General features: G+C 38.2%; 2 protein-coding genes across 11 annotated transcripts in view; both read left to right on the top strand.

Moving 5' to 3' along the window:
* SYNJ1 (synaptojanin 1) overlaps positions 1-14,502 on the top strand; it is a 65,564-nt gene extending 51,062 nt beyond the window's left edge. For 3 of the 8 annotated variants that reach the window (XM_068395600.1, XM_068395608.1, XM_068395604.1), the window contains 6 exons: positions 1,036-1,083; positions 2,749-2,787; positions 2,880-2,950; positions 6,547-6,655; positions 7,374-7,594; positions 11,393-14,502. In XM_068395600.1, coding sequence (XP_068251701.1) covers positions 1,036-1,083; positions 2,749-2,787; positions 2,880-2,950; positions 6,547-6,655; positions 7,374-7,594; positions 11,393-12,247 — 1,343 coding nt within the window. In that variant the 3' untranslated portion in view covers positions 12,248-14,502. Of the gene's footprint in view, positions 1-1,035; positions 1,084-2,748; positions 2,788-2,879; positions 2,951-6,546; positions 6,656-7,373; positions 7,595-9,268; positions 9,293-11,392 lie in introns of all 8 variants that reach the window. The other 5 variants (XM_068395605.1, XM_068395602.1, XM_068395601.1 and 2 more) reach the window with 5 other exon arrangements.
* A 173-nt stretch (positions 14,503-14,675) lies between these two features.
* CFAP298 (cilia and flagella associated protein 298) lies at positions 14,676-25,186 on the top strand. 3 transcript variants are annotated; one of them, XM_068424205.1, is made up of 8 exons: positions 14,676-14,734; positions 14,936-15,110; positions 16,959-17,126; positions 18,937-19,004; positions 21,119-21,277; positions 21,791-21,922; positions 24,114-24,209; positions 24,310-25,186. In XM_068424205.1, the coding sequence occupies exons 2-8, from the start codon at positions 14,972-14,974 to the stop codon at positions 24,418-24,420; spliced, it is 873 nt and encodes a 290-aa protein (XP_068280306.1). In that variant the 5' UTR covers positions 14,676-14,734; positions 14,936-14,971; the 3' UTR covers positions 24,421-25,186. The 3 variants fall into 3 exon arrangements, with proteins under 3 accessions (XP_068280306.1, XP_068280299.1, XP_068280313.1); XM_068424198.1 differs by having other exon boundaries at positions 14,686-14,847; XM_068424212.1 differs by lacking the exon at positions 16,959-17,126 and having other exon boundaries at positions 14,686-15,110.
* The last annotated feature ends 496 nt before the right edge of the window (positions 25,187-25,682 follow it).

Below are 25,682 nucleotides of genomic sequence, written 5' to 3'. Positions count from 1 at the left end.
TACCAGCCTCATCTGCAACCTTCACTCCTCCTACTCTGAGTGACACCTCCACCCATATCTGACAAAATTCACAGCACTCTTTCCAGATCATAGAAAGCTCCTGAGCAGATACCACACATTGGCACATGATGAGAAAGCATGAGGCTGTGTCATTGCTAAGGCAAAAGTTGCTTTTAAGGTAGGCTTCTTGAACACTGGCTCCCTTTCCTTCCTCTATACTTGAGCCACTCCAAAGTTACCAGATATTACTGTTACTTTTTCCTCTGTGCATGCCTTTAGGATTTTTCCTTGCATACCGTCTAGTGTTATCTATGCCCTGCCATGTTTTTACCGTACAATTTTATGGACCTAGTATATGCTTGATCATATTGCAGAAATAATAAAAGAATTCAGCATGGTTATGCATGACTGAAAATCTTTTCTCTCAATCTGAACTGTAACATCTACTGTGCAGCAGTTGATACAGCTTTCCCAAGTACAGAGTGCTGCTTGGAGATAACCTAATGATACAATTCTGTAGGATAGACTACGTTATATAAAGTGGGACACTTATTTCTTCCATAAAATTGCTTATTCAAATGTAGTCTTGGCAGAAACATACTACGTAGTATTCTCCTAAATTACAGACAGCAGACTTAACGTTGCAGGATATAACTGATGTACCTGTTTATTTTCAGGTGTTTGAATATAGGTATGTGCTCTGCTTTAGAAGAGTTTCAAGACTGACATTTAATATTCTGAATTTACAAAAGTTTGTGGAGAGTGAATACTGAAGAAATGAAATTCTCTTTCAACTGTAATGTAAAATTGAAATAATAGCATGTTTCTAAACATCATCGTACTTGCTGATCTCTAATTCGTATCAGTCTGGTTTCCTCATGCTGCTACAGTTAATCTCCTACAAGTAACTACAATCTAGCTAGGCCATTTTTAAATTATGTAAAGCTGTCTTGTGACAGTGTTCTTTCTGGTTTTACTTTCTCAAGCTACTGCTTTTCTTATGCAATGTACAGCTTCTCTTCTTTCTCTGAAAAGGTCTTGGAGCTCCTCCCAGTCCTGGGGTAGCTAGGAGAGAAGTAGAAGGTAACATAACAATTTTTGTATTCTAGAAACGGATTTCTAATTTAATACCTGAGTAATATTATTGCCCTTGTGATGCTAAAGGTGATTTCATAAAGGTATTTATTGTGTAGGATCTTTCTTCTTTCATTTAACATAGTTTTCAGACAGCCAAGTTGCTTCCTGTTTTTCAGTGATGGTGTGAATTGTTGTAGAAGGCAGTCTTCATTTATGAAAAATGAAGTGAAAACTTAGACTGCACTAATCAAGAAGGATGCTTTCAAGGCTGACTCTCAGAGGAAGCTGTAGCTGACTGATTGCTAGAGTAAATACTATACCTGTGACTAAATCTAGGAAGCCTAATTTTTCATAAAACTACATATGTTCATATATTTTGGGGAGAGAAACTTCCATTTCAATAACTTAGCCTATAATTTAATATTTTGTCTCTTTCTAAAGAGCACAGTGTAGGTATTTTGATTCTGATACCTAAATGTATGTGACATACATTCATGAGAAGCATTTCTCTTGCATTATTCTAGTTGGAGTATGTGCATATAGTGCTGAATGGGTCCTGGCATAGCCATGCCAGCAGAGTCATGTTTTTGGGTTTCTTCCTATCTATCCCCTCAGGAATGTGTCCCTTTGTAGGAAATATAGGTATGGCAATAAAAGTCCTAATGTAGTCACAATCAAGATGTCCTTCTGTATACTACAGTTAATTTTGGCTATATTGCTGGTTCATTTTTCTGAATTGGCAAAATCACTATATGCATAGAATAGTTCAGGTTGGAAGGGGTCTCTGCTGGTTATCTACTCCAACCTCTGGCTCAAAGTGGGGTAAACTGGCACCAGGTTGCACATGGTATGAGTTGCATTACTGAGAACTGTACCCAGAAACCCATTCTAACCAGTTCTAAGAAAGCAGGGTTGTCTGACAACTGGAAGCCAATTTGATAAACTAAGTGTCTTATGTACCACAGAGTATTCCTTCCAGTTACTGTAACTGACATGGTGATTTAACCTTCCTGGGAAACAGGCAACAGAAACACAAGCCACAACCCTAAACCTCTTTGCCTGTTAGAAATTGTGCGCTTGTCTGAGGTAAAGGTAATGTTTCCATATCTTGCACTTCACAACTTGAATGTTGTATACAAGATTATCATTAGCATCGGCATGTAGATGTTGAGGTTGGTGCTGTAATATATTTATACCTTAAACAAAGAGAGGAGGTTCAGGAAATTCGGTGTAGACCCTGTAGATTGCTGAACCATGGATAATTACAGATGTACTCTTCTGATCACATGATTTTTTGAATTAACATAAGTTCTTTCTGTTTTAACGACTGCTGTTAGAATATTTGCAGAATATACTACAAAAGAAAACTACAACTGCTAGCATGACTGAGAAACACAGGGTACCTGTACAAGTGGGCTTGCAACAAATAGGAGGCGATTTGACTTAATTTGTAATTAGAAGGGTCAAATTACTTTATGTGTGCCACAGGATAAGAATGTGCTAGAGTAACAGCTTAGCTGATGGATAGACTTTAATATGTAACAACTTAAAAAAAATCACGAATGTCTTTTTGCTCCCATTTCCATTAGTGATAATGTACTATTGCCATATAATACCTGTTTGTAGCTCATCTAACAAAGATAATCTAATTTTTTTTTCCATGCTTCAAAGCACAAAAAAGTCCTGGAACACAAAGAAAAGATAACTTAGGTAATACAGATACATGCTTTTTACTAATTATATTACAGAAATAAGTTGATTTTGAAATATGTTCTAAGTCAGAGATCTCTAATATCTTCCAGTTCGTAATCAGCCTCCACCTTCAACTGGAATTTCAAGTGCAGGAACTTCTGGATATGGTACAACCAGACCGGTAGGTATTCTGTCTTAAAAGAATTCTCCTCCTAAGTTTCTACAGTCTATTATGCTGGTGGTGGGTTTTCGTAAGTCATAACAGTTGTAAGAAAACTACAAAATTGTCTAGTCATTTTATAGGTTATATGAGTTAATTCCCTCAGCAATTCTTGTCTGTTGACTGAAAATACTCCAGAATATATATACTGGACATGACTTCATTGTTTTGCACTCTATGCAGTCACTTCATAGGCTCCCAAATAATAACACATTTTATGTCCACTTTCAAATAACTGCAAAGTGCAAAGTTTTTCTTTTTATTATATGTTCCTGTTGACAATATTGCTGATTTGGTATGATAAAATGTATTATGTTCTGTGCTGAAATGTATATCCTGATGGCAGTTAATAGCTTGCAGGCAATGTATTATATAGGCAGTTGATGTATTATATTGCTGATTACTTGATGTGTAATGGAATTTTGTACCTTGTTTTAAAAATTAATTTTAATAAAGGTCTTCATGTAAAAATTAAACATTCAACTATTTCAACAAAACATTCAACAAACATTAGTTCTGCATTTCATTCTTTTATTTGTGGAACTAAACTGAAGGAAGTGAATGAAGGATTTATGGGCGCTTGAATGCTTTACTACAAGCAAGAAATCCAGATATGGAAGACATCTGCCTTATTTCTCTTAACAGCAGCAAGTAGGAGCCGTGCATTAGGGAACGAGAAAGTGTTCTAATAGCTATATGTCTTCTTAAAGAATTACTAAGAAATGGTATTGTTTGTTGATAATTCTTTAGACTTTACAGCATATTTCAGAGAGAATTTTTGCAGCAACATGAAGCACTTTTCTTTCTATATCTACATCAACCACAGTTGTGCTTACTTTGTTCCCTGTGTTGTGGCAGTTCCAGGATCTTTGACTTAGATCATACTGCTTTATACGTGGATGTTTTATAGACTGAAAAGCAGCAAAACTTGGCTCTTTCTTACCAGTTTCTTGATCATTAGAGAACTTTGTTTTCCTTCTCTAAGGCATTTTGCTCTTCTCATTGGGATAATGTTCACAACAACACTGACAGGATGGAGAGCACACATATGAGTTTTTAGTTAAGGCTAAAAAGCGTTCTGCTTGCATAGATGTCAGTGGGATAGATAGTGATGAGGTTTCTGACCTATCTACAAATATGGCACCTCTTCTTCAATTCTGTATCTTTCTTTCAGTTAAAGTGATAGACCAGTTGTTGCGAATAAGAAAGCGTGAAGAAGCCACTAAAATAAAGATGCAGCTAACCACAAGAGTTTAAGTTAAATCCATATAAATTGGTTTTATAAAAGGTTATAGAGTCCTTTTCCACCTTTTAAATGAGCAATAAACAAAAGAACATTGCCAGCTGTGCAGACATATCAGAGTTCTTGTAGAGCTTAAAGGAGTTGTACCTTACTGGTATCGCCATTTCTGTTGTACTCTGGTACAGTATTGAAACCACTGAAAACTACTGTTGAAAGCCACCACTGAAATCACTTTTTGCTGATTCATTTTTCTCAAAGAGATTGATTCTCACAGTGAACAGTTCTTGATGTTTGCACTTTTTTGTTATTTTCCCAGAAATGTAAAATTTCCTCTTCTAAAATTTGGCTAAAGAAAACCTGGTGTACACAGGAAAGAATGTATTCCTTTATCACCATGTGCCTCACTTTTGGGTGGGGTTTTTTTTTGGTAATCTGAATTGAGCACAAGATTTGCCATTTCTAAATCAAAATTATTTGATAAAAAAATCTAGTGTACAGAAGAGACTCCACCAGTGTCTTGGAAGTGGCATAAGTGCAAGAATTTTTGTTCATATTATCAAGACAGAGAAAAAAGTAATACTGTTTTCTTGTGATGTGCCTCTTTAACACCCAGGCTGGACTACAATTTGAGCTGCTTGCCAGTTTCCAGGAAGAGCCACGGTGCTGCAGTTGCCAGCATAATTTGATAAGACAAAGCCGACTGCATCTCTTCCTTTTCAGATGTTGAGATTTTCTTAAAAAAAAAAAAAACAAGCAAACCAAAACAACAACAATAAAAAAAAAAACCCACAACAAACCAAGCAAACAAATTTAATAGAAGGTCTGAAAAAACATTTCTGAAGATCTGCTTGGCTTTTCAAGCCTTAGCTCAAGCCTTGTTTTGTTTTCCTAACTGGCATTTCTGCTTTCCTTTTTCGCTGCTTGTTCTTTGGGCAGTGTTTCAGTTCAAGGATTTCAGGACCAGGGACAGTAGCCACGGCAGACACCGCTTCCCACTGTGCGGTGCTGAGGGTTATATTAGACTGCCTTTCTCTTTCTTTTCTCTTCCTTCTTGATGTGTTTGGGGTTTTTTTTAATACATTCCAGCGTTTAATCCGATCGTCCTTCTGCCTATTTTCAGAATATTCAAAGAAATGACAAAATGCATCTTGGCAGTTAAAGGGAAGACAGATATTTCAAAGGTTAGGTGCTTTAAAGCATTTAGAAAGTTGTTAAATGGACTCAGCCAAGCATAATGAATCAGACGTTATACAAAGTCTTCAAAGTAGAGTACATACATCTAGTATAAGTAAGATAAAGGATGATACTTGTTTTGTACTGGTGACGTTTCTTTGCTTGTTTTTAACTTATGTTTGTGTAGAGAGTTGTGTAATGGAGTTTGCTCTGAAAACCATTTATTGAACATCCACTGTTACTATGATTTTGTTGGAATATACCAAGTACATAAAATTTTAGAGGAGACAAATCTTACAAACTATCTTGCCTCATTATCTTTTTTTGTTCCCCTGAATTCTAGCATTTTTATTCTAACGCTTTACATTCAGCTTTCAAATGTGGTAGTTGTAATTCGTACAGCTTCAGTTGTAACCTTGGAATAGTTTCCTATTTCTCTTTAAATAGTGATGTAGCTTTTTTATTTTGTTTTATTAGAGCAAGTCCATTCCTAGGATATTAACTTCTATTCCAGCAAGTTTGGGAAGACTCCAGCCTTTAGATGAGGCAGAATGTTGTTTCATTAATACTGCTTGCTGAGGAACAGGAGTAACTGCCTTACAGTTACCAAACATAAGTTTTAGAGAAAAGAACTAACCATGGTCTTTTATGTATATCTTCGACTTTCACTATATAAAATTGACTGTAGCTGTTCTTTGCAAATGGCAGACTATAATTATAGCCTAAAAGGTAGATGGTGTCTACAGTCTGCATAAACAGTGAGTTATCAATGTGTCCTTACGAGATCTCCAAATAAAATTGTTGTTGTTGTTTGTTTTTCTTGCTTACAACTATTCACAGATTTAGGTAAAATTAACTTACTAATACTAACAATATAATAAGTGTTTCAAACATTGTTGCACAGGTACATATTTATATAAAGTTGAAAACTGTTGTAAAAACCCTTTGCTTTGAATTGAACCCTCATAATGTTTTGAGAACATATTCTTTGCTTTTACATGCACATAGAAAAAATAGCTCAGCAACTGTTATCAAAGAATTTATTCTTCAGAGTCCTAATGATCTTGAATCATTTAACAATAGATGACTACAGATCCAAAGTAGAATTAAAATAATTTATTTTTACCAATTATTATGTCAGACTGTTCCACCTCGAGCTGGAGTTATTAGTGCACCACAAAGCCATGTCCGTCCCTCTGGGGGAAGACCAGCACCTGAAACTCAAACCAAACCAGCTGAACCACCAAGGAGTAAGTTTACTTTAGAAGTTAAATCTAAATGTCACTATTCAGTCAAGAAGTACTGTCTCTGGTTTGAATGCTTTGTTTTCAACAGATGTCTTAGTTTTTCACTAGACATTAAGATTCCTGAATGTAGTAACATTCGGCAGTTTCTGTTAGTGTTGATCATCCACAAGTACTGTAAAGCCTTATCAGATAGTAGGCAGCAGTCAGAGGAGATCTAGACCCACAGAGTTCACACCATCAAGAGAAACTGATCAGATTGTTGTGTTCTGGTCTGGGCACATCAGTGTGTCATATCATAGGTCTTGATCACTGGATCATTCTCTGCAGTGGTTGCTCCGTAATCATAATATTTGGAACAGTGTTTATGTTTGACTCTCAAAGTCACTTCCTAAACTTAAAGGTGAGGTTTTTTTAATTGTATTAATATCAAAATATGCATTCTATAATAGTGACTTCCAAAATGCTTTTAAATACAACTGATGCACGCTTAAGAATGACATGGTTTCTGGTTCTCTATTTTGTATCTATAGTAATAATTTTTAATGGAGATATGCTGAGCTTTTGATGACTTCTAATCTAGTTGCCATGAACACCTGCTATTCTTACAGTCCTTTCTGCCGTCCTGTCTGGTGCTTCCACAGCCACGTGTTCTCATTTATGCCATTCTTAAGATTTCTATTACAATTCTTTACAATGAAAAACACTGCAATTATACTTGCAGGCTCACCATTGCTTCCTGAACCTCTAAAGCCTCAGGCTGCTGGACCTGCCCAGCCCACCACTCAGCCACCACCTGTGCTAAGGATGCGGGAGCCTCTGATCCCTGTGGCATCGCATCCATCTCAGACAAGTGCCCCACAAAGTCTGGAACCCCCGCAACCACCTCCTCGTAGCCGATCATCTCACAGTTTGCCTTCTGAATCTGCTCCTTCACAGCAGCAAGTAAGTAAAAACCCATTGTATGTATGTGTTTTCATTATGTAAATTAATGCAGCCCATACTGAATGCTGTAGGTTTGTGAGAAACTCTAAAGTGAACAAACAAATAAAAATAAAGGTCAAAAGATTGGATTCAAAGATCATCAGGCTCTAGCAGGATAATACTTAATTCTTATATATTGTCCATGAATAACTAACATCTCAAATTCTGAACATTTAACTTAAGATTTCGTATGACAGCTTATGGACAGCTTGTTCTTAAAATTATGTTGTCATTTGACAACTTTGTATGGAAAAAAAATCAGTCCTTGGTGAATTGATTTTGAATTCTAAGTGAAAAATCTTTAAATGCTCTTCCTTTCTTTCTGCTGAACCTCTCTCTCTGCCTGTTAACCTTTTTCATTTTGGAAACTTAGGCCAAAAAATGAAGGATATTTTTGAATATACAGGTAGAATATTGGGACTTTTCATAGTTTGTTAGAAAGTATGATGTGCTGCCAGCAGAGAATATACATGGAGGCATAAGGTACTTGAGAACATACCAGTTTCGTGAATAGAAAGAGATTACATTGTGTCACTTTTGAAAGCCTCACACCTTCTAAATGTAGCTTTACCACTGATCATTTTGTGAAAGAGGTGCAAGCAGTTATTTCAAAATTATTATGAAAATTACATTTATTTGTGTGTATACACAGCAATCAAAAATATGCTTAAGAACATTGTAAACAGGTTTTTGAGCTGTGTAATATTGTAGCTGTATTGTTAGCAATATCCAAATCAGTTAATTTAAGACTAGTTTAGGGAGCTTTAATTTTCTCTGCAATCATACTTCTTTGATTAATGCAGGCTGTGCAATCACAAGGAAGGCCCACTTTGAGCTTCATTTATTCTCTCCAGCTTAGGTTTTTTATTTCTGTTTTTTTTTTTTTAAGTTTAATTAAATGATGTTTGTTTCATTTCTTGATTATCATTTGTAAATGTGAAGTTTTCTGAGAAAAGGTCTTTAAATAAATACAAAATCTTTTGAGAGGTAGTGGATTCCAAGCCCATCCTTTGATTCAAAGCTTGATTGTGACATTTAAGAACTTAAATCTCTCCTTCTAAAAATAATTGCTTGTATACAGTGTGAATATTCAGGATTCTATAGATTACCAAGCAATACATTAAAAAATAAAAGTAGTTATTGTAAATAGATTTTATTTATTGTAAATTAAGGAGATTTTATGTTGTTATTGAATGAGAAGTCTTACTTTTTTTTTCAGCTTGAAAAACTATTACTATAGATGAGTGATGATACCAATGCAGTTCCCAGGATGAGGGCTCTAGTGCTTTTTATGTTAACAGATGGTTAGAATTAGACCATCAATGGTCAAGTTCTTACAATCACTTTTCAAAAAATAGTGCAATCAGTTGCACAATGAATATCTGTATGGAAATAACATTAGAATTGTCTTGAGCTGGGTTTTTTTGACTCTTAATGGTAGAGCTTATAAGTCTTACAATAGAATACAACAGAAATTTTAAATTTAGTATAGTGTGTAATAACATTTTTGGTTTGTATTCGTATCTCAAAAAATGGCTTTGTGAAACCTTAAAGTATTCTTAGCATGAGGTTGCTTTGTTACTTGGATTTTCTTCCTAATTTTCTTTCCTTTGATGTCTGTTTCTCTTTCACAAGCAGGAGCAACCATCAGGGTAACAGGTATCTGACTATTTACCAATCTTGTATGTGGTCTCCATCTATTCAAGCAGAAGAGATGTATGAATCTTGTTTTCATACATCTGCAGTCTCATCCACATTAAAAATCACCTGTCCACGTTAATGAATTGACAGTCATACCATAGTTTGCTTTTTCCTTTCACAATGCAATTAAAATTGATACCGTTAACTGTATTTATTAGTGCCATAGCAAATATTTTGCTTCATCGTCTTTTATTAAACGATTGGAACCTCACGTATGTTGCTTAGTCACTGCTGAATCTTCCTGGTCTCAGTCTGTTTGGAAAACATGAGTAGGTGTCGGAGTTAATGTCTCTCTCGAATACAAATGAATCCTGATGCAATTCCACTCCCAAAGTTTTTTTCAAAATAAAACCCATATTCCACATTTCTCAAAGGACAGAGAACTTACTGTCACCTGAAGTAAAATATATTGTTTATTACAATTTAAAAGAATTTGGTTCCAGAATTACTCAGACCAAATTTTTACTTACAACAAAGAGCAACTGGGATTCATAGAATTTTCTTTGAGATCTTGTACTTTTTGATTACTTGGTTAATGAACACAGGAGTTAACCAGCTGATGCCAAGCTGCATTTGATTTACATTCTTTCTACAGTTCAACTTTTTGCATTTCTTCCCCTCTGTTACCTGATGCCTTTGTTTTAATATTATTTTCCAAAACACTTACTATATACATATAAAAATATAAATATTGAACTACTCTGTGGTTTGGTAACATTAGGCCTCATCTATTTTAGAAACTCTCTGACGCAGTAGTACCAGGGATGCAGGTAACAGACATTGTTGTTTCAAAAAAATCATCAGAGTAAATGCATTGTTGCCAGAACACTCCTTTTGTTCTACCAACCAATTCCAGCTACAAGTGCAAATTTTTTAAAGGAAATTGCTGTGATGCATATATTGGGGAAAACTTACACTATTCTTCTTATTCCTGAGAGTCTCTAAAGCATGTAGACTAATTTTGCATAGCTGTTTAGGAAGTGGATATGTGGAGACATGCTTCAAACTATTCTCAATAAATGCAGTAAAAAATGTTTAAAGACTGAGGTTAGGCTATAATAAGATCGTATTTTAGTTGACAGCTTTAGCTAGCATCCTAGTTCAACTAAACATAAGTTAACAGAATTTTCATGCTAAATATCCAAGCTATTTGGGTATATTAAGGTGATGTGTTAAAATGACAAATGTGTGAAATTTGAATTCTCAGAAGCTACTTTAACTTAAGCTTAATTCTTTGCTTTAGTTTAATAAGGGGAAGCTCCAAACTCTGTTCTGTCAGTGTGATGATGACTTGAACAAATTGTAGATATTCTACCTTTTTGGACAGTTGTTATAAGGTATAAAAGTTGCATTGTTGTTTGAAGAAGATAATAAAAACAGGAATATTTTGTTTTTAAAAGATGAGGAAGTTCTGCAGAGAAAACTCTGTCTTCTCCATTTGGTATTATTCTAAACAATGATAACTTGCCATTTCAAAACATTACAAACTGATGATTGTAGCTTCACGTGCCAAGAAGCACTGGAGATGCCTACAGATGTATATGTCTACATAGAAATGTCTAAAGTCCATATACTAATAACACTAATTTTTCCTTTCATTGTGATGCTTAAATATGGCTTGTAACATCAGTATTAAACTCTCAAACGAGGAAATCTAGAGCTTTTTGTTTTCCATCTGTGCTGGGTTATCACTTGTTTAGAATACAGCATAATTTCCCAATTTTCTTAAAGATTTTCTGCTACAGTGTCCACTAGTGCTTTTGGCTAGGATTCTGACCTGCATGAAGTAGACTCAAGTTGCATCAGCTGACAAGGAGGGGGAAATTGTGTTTTAACAACTAGTAGGCTTTTCGTCAGAGGAGGGGTTAAGGTTTTCCAGAAAAGAAACAATCGTGCTGCTACAAGTGCATTGTGCAAGTTACAACCAAATTGTACTGAAGTTTTCAGTTTAAGCCCAAGAGCTTCTTTTCTTCTCATAGAAGAGTGAGAAATGGGGAGTTAGTAATAATCTGAAAACAGCCAGCCACGTGATTACTAAGCACCTTGTTATCTTTGCAGGTTAAAACAAATGGAACGTACGGCACTAAACTTGAAACACAGTTAAACAGTGACCCTTTTGAAGATTTGTCATTTAAGCTGCTTGTGTCAAAGATGCAGACGTCTGCTCGAACATCACCTGTTCCGACTTTACACCAAAAGGAGTTGATACAGTTGCCTTCAGCAACACAAAGAAATGCTGATATATTGAATACTGTAAATTGCATGCCAGCAATGCCTCCTATTCCAACCTTTAACACATCCCAGGAACATAAGCGCAGCTCTCCAAATCCATTTATTACTGGACTGAACTGCACAAATCCATTCACGGAGAGAACTCCTAATGCTGGAAACCCATTTAGAACGGAAACGCAAGAGTCTGAAATAACTTCACATTTACTAGAAGAACGTGCCGCCTGCAATCCTTTCCCTTCTCTAAATCCCCCCAGCTGTAATACAAGCAAGCCTGTATTTTCTGTTGATGCATCTGAAAACACTTTTTGCTTGCGAAGTAAATCTCTCATGGTAAAAAATGTGCAGCCGAAAGGATGGGTAACGTTTGATGAGGAGGAGGAGAATTTCAATGTAAAGCTAAAGCCATCTAAAAGTGTTCCAGATTTTAAGCGAATCCGTTCCAGGAAGTCAGCTGGATCTCCAGATTTGCTGGGCACTGAACAAAATACTTTTCTTGGTTCAGACTTTAACTTTGATAATGACTGGAATAAAAGTTCTACTGATTGCTTCTATACAATGCCAGCAAGAAGACCACCTGCACCTCCTATACCATCAAGAATAGCCAGCAACACATCCCCTGCAAATCCTTTCACTTCTTTGGCACCTAAGGTGTCACCAACGCAAGATTTTACAGAAAGATAGATGTTCAAAAATATAAGACGTTATATTTGTTGCTACATTTATCCAGTAGAATAATTGGGCATTTGAGATTATTCTGTGTGCAATAATTAATTGTCAAATGCACTGAAACTTAACTCTACTCATAAACAGCTACTATTGTTTGTGTATAAATTTTGAATATGTATATATGGTAGAGCACAAAAAATTGTCTGGAATTTATTAAAATCCCAATGTAATAATATTTGAACAGACAGAGAAAAGAAGGATGAGCTACTAATCTCATTAAAATATACCAATCTTGGAAATAGCTTTTGCTTAGGGAGCTCTCTGATTTCTGTTTCCTCCCTTTGTGGAATTTCAAAAAAAAGAGGCTCCCTGCTGGTCGCCTCCCCACTCCCTTTTTACTGTTTCATTAATTGATATTTATAAGTATTTACCAAAGAGCTGCCAAAGTTTATTGAGATGTGAATGTTGACAAGTATTGTTTAGAAGTTGTTTAATTTATAACAGAGGCTATGGATATTTGTAAGGCTTATATTTGAATTTGAGGCACAACAAAAATAGTTTAATTTCAAAATACAAAAAAACCTTTGCGTATTAATATATTCAATATTTGACTTTAATTTTCTGTGTCACTACATTTCAGCTATTAAATCTTATTGTAACATATTCTCACTAGCATTACTTCAGAATATTGTTCCATATAACCCATTTTCATTCATTACTATTTTAAAGAGACTCTCTTCCACAAACTGGAAACAACTGATACAACAAGTTTTCCCTCAACCTCTGGAAAAAAATTCCCCTTGGGTTTTGAGATACAAAGCAGTCTGCCAGTTGCAGACAACATACTGGAGTTGGCTTGTCCCACTCTCCTCTTTTGCACGTGAGAAGGGCTTTCTTGTTCTCTAGAAAGACCTGAGTGAGGGAATCAGCAACATCAGAGAAGGAGAACGTTCTCTCATGGGATTGGGCTGTCCACTCAGCATCCTCCCCATTTACTAGACTTACTGCTGTATTTTTAAAATGTAACTTTCAAAGAAAAAAGGAGAGCAGTAATTCTCTGTGCTGAACAATGTCATTCTGTCACTTTTGCAGTTAAAACTAAATGAGTGACTCTTCCTCTCCCGGAGACAGTGACCATCCTCTGTGTGGTGCCGCTTTGAGGCTAGTGAAGGCTAAGCCACAGTTCTACATGTTATGCTATAAAAACGCAACCCTTTGTGCTTTTATGATTTTTTTTTTAAAGCTCACATGAGATTACATAAAATACGATATTTTGTTATCTTGAGGCAATTTAAAATAACTGATTTCCCTTAGCTCCATTTATGCGTGCTATAAAACCCCGCAGTTCTCCTTACAATCCGCGGTGTCTTAGGACATAACTCTCATACACAGCCGCATACTTTCGTCCAAAGCTGAATGTGTCACACTGGTGTCATCTCTTGGGGACTGCAAATACATGCCTACCCCCGCTGGTGTACCTGTGAACAAACTGTACTGGTTCTGCAAGACCAGGGACCGAAACACAACATACGAGCATTATATTTATAGTAGCAAAATACACGACGACAGTAGTTTTTTAATATTCTCAAATGCTATCAAAACATTATTTATAAAATAATCCACTCTTCCTTTAAACAGTATATGGTTCGCCAGGAGCTGCAGTTGGATAGAGGGGTGACGATAGGGAGTTTTATATTGTGCTTTTTTTCCGTTCAGGTCATTAAACAGCACTTGTACATTTTAAACAGCAGTGGTACTGTACTCCTTGTGCTTTTGTATGTGAATTACCTTGTTTTAAACTGTTGCTATAAACATCTGTGTGATCGGTGTTTTCGGTATATTCTTACATTAGCAAAATTTTTGGGGGAAACTTTTTTGCTAGTGGGAGTTACGTGATAAATACGTTCTTTGTTGAGTATTTAATTACAGTGATGAAAAGCTACTGTCTAAAACGTACATGGTATATGGCACCTCTACACTTTATAGGATTAGGGAGATTGACAGCGACGTGCTGCAAAGGCCACAAGAAATGCTGCAAAAATAGCGCGTGTGTGTATATAGCTGTAACGTGTGTTTAACGAAAATAATGACTAGCAGAAGTTCTCAAAATACTCAAATTAAAATTAGAAACGCTCAGCACGTGTTCGTGAATCCTGTGTTCGCCGTGGTCGGTGTGACGATGCTCCCCCCCCCGCCCCACACGCGTGTCCGGCTGCGCCCTCCCCGCAGCCGCAGTATCGAACCGTGGTGCCGTGCGACGTGCCGTACCTGCCCTATTCATGAAATAAACACATCTGCCATTTAAAAAAGTTAGCTTTTTTTCCTCTCTGTCTACCTCAGGTGCTACCCCCGGCCCCTATTCACGCAGTTAGCGCTATGCGGGATGGCGCGGGCCCTTTAAGAGGCTCTGATGACGACAGCGGGAGGGCCGGAAGCGGAAGTGCCCGCGGGTCGGAGGGCAGGGCCGGCGCCGGGTGGGCGATACGGCTGCTGGCGGCTCCGGTGGGCGCTCGGGCGGCTGCGAGAGGGGGGGTGCAGGCGGCGCCGCCGCACCCTCAGGGCGGCCAGAGAGCGGCGGGCGCGGCCTTTCCCCCCGCGCTCCCTTCCCGCCGCCGGTATCCAGGGACGCGGATCGGTTGCTGTGGGTGGAGGGGTTGGGGAGCCGGGCAGCGGCTGTAACGGCCGCCTCCTGTCCTCGTGCAGGCGCGGAGCGGTGCCGCTGCCGGCCTCGGCCCCGCCATGGTGCGGCTGCACATCAAGCGCGGCGACGAGAGCCAGTTCCTGCTGGAGGTGGCCGGCAGCGCCCGCCTCGCCGACCTGGCGCCCCTCGTCGCCCGCATCTACAACGGGAGGCTGAAGGTGCAGCGCCTCTGCTCAGGTACTGGCCCGCCGCCCTCCTCCCCGCGGCAGCGGCGGGCGCTGGCTTCTCCCCGTAGGCCGGAGTGGGCTCGCCTCCTGCCCGGGCCTGGCCGCAGCTCTGGCGGGTGCGGAGCTCTGAGGCGGGGGGACGGGCTGCATTCAGAGCGGCGGGGGCCCGGCTGCCCTGGGCTGGAGCGCTGCTCAGTCCCGGGTGTTTGTGCCCCGCTAGCTCACGGACTGGGAGCTGAGGGGCGGCACTGGGAGGTTGCTTGGCTGCGGGCTCGCAGGAGTTCTACGCTGGCAGAAGTTAAGAAATGCGTCTCAAATCCCAGCTTAGCAGCAGACAAGCCATCCTCCCCTAAATTTAAGAGAACAGTGAATCCCCACCGAAGCTGCCAAACCATGTGTAAATTCCCACCTTCTGGTATTTTAGTAGTCCTTGCTTTTTGGAGACCATATGGCTCTGAGCTTCTCACTGTACATGGCTGAAAAGTCATCCGTTGCATGACTGAACTGCAGCATGTCCTGTCCCATAGTGGCTGCATAAATCCTTTGTGACCGGTGGTGTACCCTATACGTGAATGAAATTCTCCTGTTGCATACTGCACGCTTGGTGCAAGGCATCCACTTGCCATGTGATGGAGAGTCACTGGTTGTGTCTCAATTAGTGCTTTAGTTCAATTCAGGAGGCACCTTTTGGAAAACGTTTCCTGTTTGTCCCGGCTGACCACACTTTGGTTTGCATTGCGGATCAGCCTGGGAACGCGTGAGCTGAGATTCCTGAAGGGTGCAGCCTGTCTACACCTGATGTGCTCCAGCTGCAAATATGTACGTAGTGTATAAGGCCATACTGAGGCTAATCTGAACTAAAAAAAATTCCCAAACCCAGACACTGTGGTTGCCGTATATTCGGCACTCACTCTTTCTACAGATCTGCTGCTGTTGCTCCACAGTACTTGCTAATTTAGTCTTAGCCTTTATGTTTTCACGTGGGTGCCTATATTCCCAGCCGTGGGAAAATAATTGCCATTTCTTGGGGCTTGACGTACTTGTGTGTCTGTTGTGAGATGGATGTGCTTTCGTTAATATGACGATGGTAAAGAGGCTGGAGGGCCTTCAGGGAAAGGATGCTATGAAGTGAGCTGACAGCTGGGTATGTTGTTCTGGGGGAAGTAGTGAGTGTAGCTTACAGGTCGTGGCTCAGATGATTTAGGCTAGATAACAGGGTTAGGAAACCGCATCCACACACTGTTCTCGCTGCGTGAGGCTGTGTGTTGGTAACCAGCATTTACACCTCTCTGTTGTCTCAGCTAGAATTATCCTGGACTGTTGCTTCCTGATTAGATGTAAATTACTATAGAGACTTTTGTTTATTTTTTATTTCATACTGAGTGTGAATCTGACCCTTTGGGTCAGATGTGGTATGGACAAAGCTATAGGTATTCCAGTTACATATTTTCTCAACTGCAAAGAAATTAATTTCTGTATAACAATAAAATGTTTTTCCATTTTGAAAAAAGTTGCTTTCCCAAAAGTACTTAGAAAAAGGAATATGCAGTCAGATAAAGCTGACTAAGGAAATACGAAAAAAGAAGTTTATGGCCAGCAAGTATCATCTAGGTTTGCATGCATGCACTGTGTCATTTGTTACATTTTTCACATATGTGTGAAGTGTATAAATTGTAATTACAGCACATATATCTATATATGTGTACTTATATACCTTATTATTCCACATACCTAGCTCTTTAAGAGCGGAAGGCAAGGAGTAAGGTTTTGCCTGCACGTATGTAACGTGAAAGGCTTTTGTAAATAGTATGTTCTCAATAACACAAATTTTTAATCTTGTTCTCTGAATGCTTTAAAGAGATGGAGGAGCTGGCAGAGCATGGTATTTTCTTGCCTTATAATATGCAAGGACTGACAGATGAGCAAATCGAAGAACTGAAGTTAAAGGATGAGTGGGCAGAAAAATGTGTGCCAAGTGGTGGAAGTGTCTTCAAGAAGGATGAAATTGGGCGAAGAAATGGACATGGTAAATCAAACGTAAATGTTTGTTTCTTTCCCTGCAGACACAGATAATTTATAATAAAATGAGGAACATAAAAACCATAATTCTGGACCTTTCACTTTTATGTCACTGTCCTGGAAGAAGAAAAACCCGAGTAGATACCAAGTATACATTTGATTTCAGGCCAGCATGTTAGCTGGTTCATGTTTGTTAATTATAAAAATAATCCTATAAATAAACTATATTAAAGGCAGTTGTAGATTTGTTAAGTAGTAGCTATTTCAAGAGCCTGTTTTCACAATAGATCAGCTAAAGTATTACATACCTACATAAGTCTTCTGTCTTGGATTAGGACGTGGTGTAATGGTGATGTAAAAGCCAAAACAGTAGTATATCTCTTCAGCACATATGCTGTTTAACTTTGCAACTGTAGTACTTGGAAGTAAACTCCAAAGATAAGTAAACAATTATCACAAGCAAGTTTGACTGTTTCATTTCAGGTTATTCTCCCCATTTGTAAATGTGTACTTGTGTACTGTTTTTCTCCAAAGGCTCCAAGATACATTAACAGGTTGTTTTTCTAATATTTCTCCTTTTTTTTCATTCACTGTGACTCAGACTTACTGAACTCGCTCCTGTCACTTTTTCTTTCTGCAGCTCCAGACAAGTGGTTTTGCCTTTGCCCTTGATATGTGTATTGAGCACCACTTCACAGTTGAGAGTATGAGGACTGATTGCACAGGAGAGACCGCGATTGTCTTCTTGTTGTCTGTCCTTGTACTCTCAACACCACAACAGCCCTTGTTGGGTCAACAGCCCTTTAGACGTTGATAGCAGGGTAGCTCAGTTAAGGAGGAATCCTTGAATAACTTAGTCTTAACTTGTCGTACACAAACAGTTTACTCCAAGTGTCTTATTTTGGTGAAAATAATTATTCTAACCCAATCAAATTTAAGCCCTTGCTGAACTTGATAAAGAGCTTATATTGTAGCTAAATTTTTTCCCTTCTAACTGTGTTCTCAGAAATAGCTGAGTGTCTCGTACGTAGGCTTGCGGACAAAGCCTGTCTTGTTCAGTATGATTGTGAGCAGTGTCTGGCCTTACAGTAAAAATTTGCAAGCAACTTTAATATAAGGGCAGTACCACTTGTAGTTGTACTCAGGCCTTAGTTTGTTAGTGGGAGGACAGCTTTGTAATATTAACAAAGTTAGAATGTTGAACAGCGCGTGAATGTGGGCCAAACTAAATACCATCAAATGATGCATGTTATATGTTCAGCTGTGAATGAATATGATTTAATTGGATTTTTGTTTTTGTTAATTATAACAATTAAAATAGGTAACTATAATGTGAAATGTACATTGTATTCGCAAAACTGCATTTGCTGTTAGATGGAAATTTTAGTTGGAAAAAAGTCAGAAAACTCCAAGCTCTTGTCCCTTTTTCTGCACATCTGCCAGCACAGCCCACAACAGTCATAAGTACAGCATGGGAAATGAAGTCTTGGTTTTGGTTTTGGTGAGTATGAAATTATGGCTGTTGCTTTCTACTCAGTACTTTTGTCCCAAATGAAGTTCCAAACACCCGTCAAGTGTCTTTGTGGAAAAGTAAGTTTGGCTCTCCCAGGAGAAAGACTGTTTTGTTTCTTAAGTTAGTAAGAAATACGGCAATGAACTATCAGACTGGTAAATAGACCTCAACTTAGTAGAGTCTCTCTTGCTTTGTGATTTAACGACGTTTCATTTGCTTACAGTAGAGACAAACCTGGACAGGTTGTTTGCTTGATTTCTTTGTAGTAAGTGTAGACTATGAAATATGTGTCTCTTATTTTTAGCTCCAAATGAAAAAATGCAGCAAGTTATAAAGAAGACAATAGAGGAAGCCAAGGCATTAATCTCTAGGGTAAGTTTCCTGAAGCAGTGTGTAGTATGTGGGGATTTCTTAATGGGTGCTATGTAGTTGGGCAGCTTAAAAAAAAATAGACTTTTTCCAGTGCAAGGGCTGACAGTTTGTGAGTAATATTATGAACTGATGTGACTAGTCTAATAAAAACTGACATTTCTGTTAATGATTTTCTTAATGGCTTTTGGCAAGCTAGTTCAACAAGTTAAGGAATCAGATATTAAACTCCAAGTGAATGCTGGCAACCGAGACCACGTTGAATGATTAAATCGCATTTAATTTTATCCACACGCTCTTAATTTGCTATTGATGCATTCTTTAGGCAAATGCTTGTCGTGTTTTCTGGTGAAAAATTAACTGCATTCTGTGATGTTCCTGGAATAAAACACCTTTTGCTCGTTAACATAGTCTTTTGAGTTTTATGTATAATTGAAAAATGTGTTCTAATCTCTTATATTAGGCCTTGGTTTTACAAGCACTCGGACTCATGCTCGGTCCCAATGAGTTTGTGTGCTTAAAGATAAGCGTGAGGGTATGCCCTGATGGCACTGTGGTCTCAATTATTCAACTTTACCAAATCTGTAGATGCTCTGTATTGTGTCACAGCTTTCATATGACTTCGAAACACAAATTAAGTAATATTTATTATCAGATTGCTTTTTTGTAAACATCTGCGAGTAATTTTCTTCTCCCCACCCCTACAATTCTGGGAATTGGTATGTGTGGAACTTTTAAAACAGCTTTAAACCAGTTATGCAAATAGATAATGTTACAGAATTTTTAGTGTTGCCTGTGCACTTAAATTGGGCTTCTTGGCTGTTTTGTTGCTGATAACAGTGTCATATCAGTGATTTAGAGTGAGCAGCTCGGTGTTTCCAAAGGCCTCGTGGAGGCAAGCAGAGGAGCTGCCCTGTCGCCTGGCAGCGCTTCCAGTGCACTGAGTTGCAGCAAACCTTTCCTGAATTGAGGCAGGATTTCAGCCAAACTGCTCTGAGTCATAGCAAAACATACTAAAAATGAGAGATGTTTCAGATTAAAGCTTCTGGACTATAAAGATTTTCTCCACATGGGCTTTTTTTTTCTGTTGGATTGCATCTCATCAACTCTATTTCTAAACAGGGAGGAAATTAATAATACGTAGTTTTACTTCTTGAGTTTAAAATATCTGCAGATCTGGTCTCTACTTTGCAGTTCTTCCTGGGTGAAACTTCCAACTATGTTTGTTGGAATGTTGTAGTTTACAATAAAAAGTTGCAAAATTGCCGCACTGCGTGCTGACTTACTCCACAAATTACTGCCGTTCACTGGTGAATGAAGTTAAGGATAGTTTGTGAAGAGCTGTGTTAGGTTCATCACTTAATAATGATGAAAATGAAGAAATATGCCTGTGTATTTAAAAAAAAAAAAAAGTTGATCATCTGAGATTGAGAAAACAATTGTACTTGCCAGGTAACTAGTTTAAGAATGTCCACAAGGAGGCAACATTCTCTTTTTTTTTTAAATAAACTTTGTTACTTGAAATATTGGAACTGTTAAATCCATAAGCAAAAACTTTTTCTTCTCTTCCAGATGCATCTTGTTTTCCCTCTATCCGTTGCAGCAGGGTTTGGAATGATCTCAAGTATTTGATCTTGCAGATCTCTGCATAAGCTGTGCAACATGCTTTACTTTTCTGCTCACATGTGCTCTTATTTTTTTCCTCAAGTTTTAGGCCCCTTCTCTAGCCCTCACTTGAATTCTACTATTTTGAATCTTGTTCATGAATCACAAGTACTTGGAACAAAAGACTCCCCATCCAGTTTCTGTGGTCATATGCGTACTTGTTTGTCTGTATCCCACAGGCATTTGTTACTAAATGCCTCCCGCACAATTTAGCGAAGATCTCTTTTCCCCCCCCTTTTTTTTTCTGCCCAGTGTAAGCAAGCTAAATGGAGGGGGCAAAAGTGTAGTGATGTGTTCAGAAGTGGTATTCAATTGAGAAAATTTGCGCCTCTAATATCGTTGTGCAGCCAGTTAGCTTTGCTCAAATGCCCCAGCGTTGAACCTTTGAACTGACTACAAAGCAGAGTCTGCATATTTTTTTAAATCACCAATGATCCCTGCCTGTGTTTCAGAAACAAGTTCAGGCCAATGTGTGTGTTAATATGGAAATGGTGAAAGATGCATTGGACCAGCTCCGAGGGGCTGTGATGATTGTGTATCCAATGGGATTGCCTCCACACGATCCAATAAGGATGGAGTTTGAAGATAAAGAAGACTTGTCGGGAACTCATGTATGTAGTAATGTTTTTAGAGTATATGTAGTGCCTGGGTTAAATCTGTGCTATACTGACCTCCATTTATCAATGAAGGTTGTTCTCATGTGCATGACAAATTTTGTTTTATAGTTTTGTCTGATAGTTTATGTAACAGCACACCAATAGCTTAACTACAAATAAGATGAATTAAGTTTATTTCAAATGTTACATACAACGTTGAGTTTAGGTAAGTCTTGGACTCATTTTAAATAGCTTGTCATTTCTTTCTAATGCCAGTTTTGAGAATTTATTGCCCAAAGTGTTTATGTTAGATCAAGATTGAATGGAGTATGAATGAAAATTCTGTAGATTAATATGAGGAGAAAAACGTAGCAGAAGTATAGTGTAAAATCAGGTGAATTATATTGTCCTTTCTGTTAAGAATTCCAGAAAGATTTTCCCAGAAAATTTTTGTTTTTGAAAAAAAAAGCAAAAAACAACACCCACCTCACCCCCCAACACTACACCTTGTTTGTTTATTTGTCACAGGCTGGACTTGAAGTTATAGAAGAGTCAGAAGCACAACTATGGTGGGCAGGAAAGGAGTTGAGAGAAACAAAGTTGCTCTCTGATTATGTAGGCAAAAATGAGAAAACAACCATCATTGTCAAGATACAGAAAGTAAGTATCGCTGGGAGATTTCTTTACAAGTTATTCACCTTTGGCTGTCTGATTCTTTGTGGAAGTGAATTGTCTGTAGGTGTATAAAATGGATTAGATTAGTTCTGGCTTGAGTGTCTTAAAACTGTACATCTATTTTAAGGTTTTAATGTATTACACTCTAAGTTTTTCTTTAGTAATTCCTTTGCCTGCCAGTTAAATACTGTAGTTGGTATTACTTGCTCCATAGCACTTTTCTAAAGTACAGCAAAGAGGTATTTAAAAATAAATGAAATGCAAACTGAAAAGTTTAAAAAACCTCAGCTGGCTCTCACTTCCATCTCAGTGCAGAGCACTGAACAGAATCAGTCATTCAGTCTGCCCAGGTTTTCTAATTGTACTTGTGAATGTTTTTCTCACCATATTCTGGCCTTTAAAAAACAGTTTTAATGTTTTCTGCATATGTGGTGTGGATACTTCTCACCCCTGTTTCAGTCTGTTCTGTGTCTGAAAGACAGTGTCAGTAACTCAGTAGTTTCCAGCCTGTGTTGTCCTAAGTTTCTTGATAGCAGGTCCTCAAACTGTCTCGGTTGCCTTGGGAATATGGACATGCCTCCTCTTTGAGAGGACACAGGTTGTGGAAGAGCCTGAACTTACGGTCTCCCAAGGTGTTCAGTGAGAACTCGCTGAGTGCTAGAAAGAAAAACAAGCTGCTGGGCCTGCACCACCCAGCTGCAGCTCACCTAAGGCTTCCAGCTGAATGTTTTATAAAGAAATGAGACTTCCCAGTCGTCAGATGCGGTGAAGCAGATGAGGCCTTCTGTATTAATTGTGAACACAGGTCTGAGTCATCCTCTGGAGTAATAAGCTAAAATGAGGCAAAGATCTCCTGCTCTTCAGTTTCTAGACTCGATGCTTCAGCAAAAACCAGTCATTAAGTGTATCCTGGGGTCTGACACAATGGTCATGTTCTTGTAATATCAGAATTAGCACCGAGCTACTGCGATTGTTCATTATTTTTTGGACAAAATGATTTTATACTAGCTGTGCAGTTGTGTTCATGGCTGGTGAGAATGCCATACTCAAGGGAAGAATTTTTGGTGTTTCAATTCATTTTCAGAGCTTTGTCAGAAGATGCTCACTCTGTTCATGTGTGTATGTATCTTTCTCTCTATATATAAAATCACATTCAAAGGATGCTTTGTGAATGTCAAATGTCTCAGAGTACTTACCTGTAGCTCAGAATTATTCTGGAGCTGCATTTCACTTCCATGTCAGTGAGAGCTTCTCTGCCACAGAAAGTGTTAATGGTTATGGCAGATCTAATTACCTGCAGGTGTCTGTAATACAACTACTCAAAGATAAGTTAAATGATTTATGTGTTTGTCATTTAGAAGACCAGAATTGCTTTCTCTTTCCTATAGAGGTGACTGAAAAATTGTGTGACAACTCAATAGCCATTGAAGTGTAGGCTCCCAGGGAAGATGTCTTACTGTTTAATTAGTTGATGGTACCTCTTCAGAGAATGCAAAGTAGTACAGTGGTTTTCTATCAGACAAAGGATGCCTCCATTCTGGGGATGGAGAGCTAATTTAAACCACCTCAGACCCTTTTTGTTCCGGAGAGGATTCACCATCTCCATTCATACTGTTCTGTTTGCTATTGTTGACAATAGCTGTCATCAACTGTTTTCTGCTGTGCGCATCATTTCTTCCATGAGGACAGTTGCCTGGAAAAAAAATTCCTTTATTTGTAGTAACAAATAAAATTTATTTTATAAAATTTATTTTATTTGTAGCGTTTTGTAACTGCCTTCCTTCCCTGCTTTACTAAGACATATGCCATCTTGAGTCTATATTAGCAGGGGAGCTAAAGATGGATGGGCCCACCCTGAGATATCTACAATAGCCTTAAAGCAGAGACATTTATTATGTCTTTTAGAGCAGATGCTTGAGTAAAATAGACTCAGTCCTGTTTGCAGCTTCCATTGATGTCCACAAAATTGACAGCATGATTTGCATGCTGAAATGAAAAAATAATTCTCACTTGAATGCAGCAGAAGTTTCTCAACATTTGTTTTCCTGTTCTGAGGGACCTTATTAAATTTGAGAAATCCTATTGTCTGAAGAAAGATTTTTGCTATCTTTGCATAGCAACTTCTCTTTTGTATCGCAAATGCTGTCATAAATAAAATTTATGATTTCCCTTTCAGAAAGGACAAGGAGCTCCAGGGCGTGAACCTCTGATTAGTCATGAAGAGCAAAAACAGATGATGCTGTACTACCACAGAAAGCAGGAGGAACTTAAGGTAACAGTGTCTTTTTACTGTATGTGAGCTGTCCTGTTGTAGAGACTAATCACAGGTTACGTTCGTTACTGCCCTCTTAACCTGTTGGCTCTGTTTACAGAAACTAGAAGAGGATGATGATGACTCATTTCTAAATGCCGAGTGGGCAGACAACCATGCTTTGAAAAGGCAATTTCATGGTGTAAAAGACATCAAATGGGGGCCAAGATGAAGCTCTGCAAACACTTTTTTTTTTTGCCTCTTCAGGCTGTTTGGTTGATACACTTGTTTGCAAGGAGGAGTTGCGTTGTGTGCGGTAGATTCTGCTGACAAAAGCTGAAACTCACTTCCGTAGCAGGTGCCTGTTTCAATAAATATTTACATTTCTGTGTAACTGTAGCAGCACTTGTCTCCACAAGGAATAGAAACAAACCTGTTAAGTTTGTTATTTTATTAGAAATTTGTAATTTGAATATTGAAATATTAAACTGTTTCATAGATTATATCTAGTAAATAAGCACTAGAATGTTTGATAGTGTTTTGGGTGGTCTTTGTACTTTCTTCCTGATTCTTGTATTTCTTTTAGATGGTACAGTCTGTAGAAGGTAATTTATAAGAAATCATTTTTTCCAGGCTAACCCAGTGAAAGGGATTTTTATGTGCGTGTTTACATTTCAACATAGCTAATTTCAAGCTATCATTTTTAAATTAGTTGACATCTTAACAATTGTATAAACACAAATAATACAAAAATTGTTCTAAAATGCTTCATTTTCAGTCTCATTGGGTTTAGCAAGCTGTCAGCCATGATGCCTTTATATAGAGATTGACACAAATCTGTTACAAAAGTAAGCATCTCTTGCAAGTAGATCAGATGCAATAAAACCAAGTTTATCTTGCCCCAGTAGGGCAAGATCTTTAACATGGAAGTATTTCTACGATTATGACTGGACTAGAAGTGTTTTGTTTCTAATAAATCAGCATTTTAAAGTGAGAAATTATTGGAGAGTGTTTCCACTATATGCTTAATGATTGGGATGCTGTTACTGTTACTAAAATGTATCATCAGTCAGTTCTGGGTTCAAGACTTAGAAAGGAAATGCTAGTAGACTGGAAGCAAAGGTTGTGTCTGTTTTTGAAGGGAGGATTCTGATTTGGGATACTGTATGGCTAATGGATAATTAAATCTCTAGAGTTATCTAGGTAGATAATTAATGTTTAGAAACAAGTTGCTCAAGTTTTACGTGTTTAGACTTCTGTGTCCTTAAAGGAAATGCTTTTCTATGGATGTGCATCCTAGTCAGATCGCTGAGCAGTGGAAAGCCAGGGTGCTCTGAAAATTCTGCGTGAGGAACAACTGAGCGTTTTAAAAAGAGGTGAACCAATGTGGGCACTCACAGCCAGCGACTAAAATGATGTCTTCATTCACACCCCAAAGCAGTTGTCCCTGGGGCAGCAAGGAGCTGAGGAAGCTCACCTTTTCAGTTCTGCAGT

This window comes from Nyctibius grandis, chromosome 2 (assembly GCF_013368605.1).
Source record: "Nyctibius grandis isolate bNycGra1 chromosome 2, bNycGra1.pri, whole genome shotgun sequence".
In the NCBI taxonomy this organism is placed as follows: Eukaryota; Metazoa; Chordata; class Aves; order Nyctibiiformes; family Nyctibiidae; genus Nyctibius; species Nyctibius grandis.
This window is presented reverse-complemented; position numbering and strand designations above follow the sequence as displayed.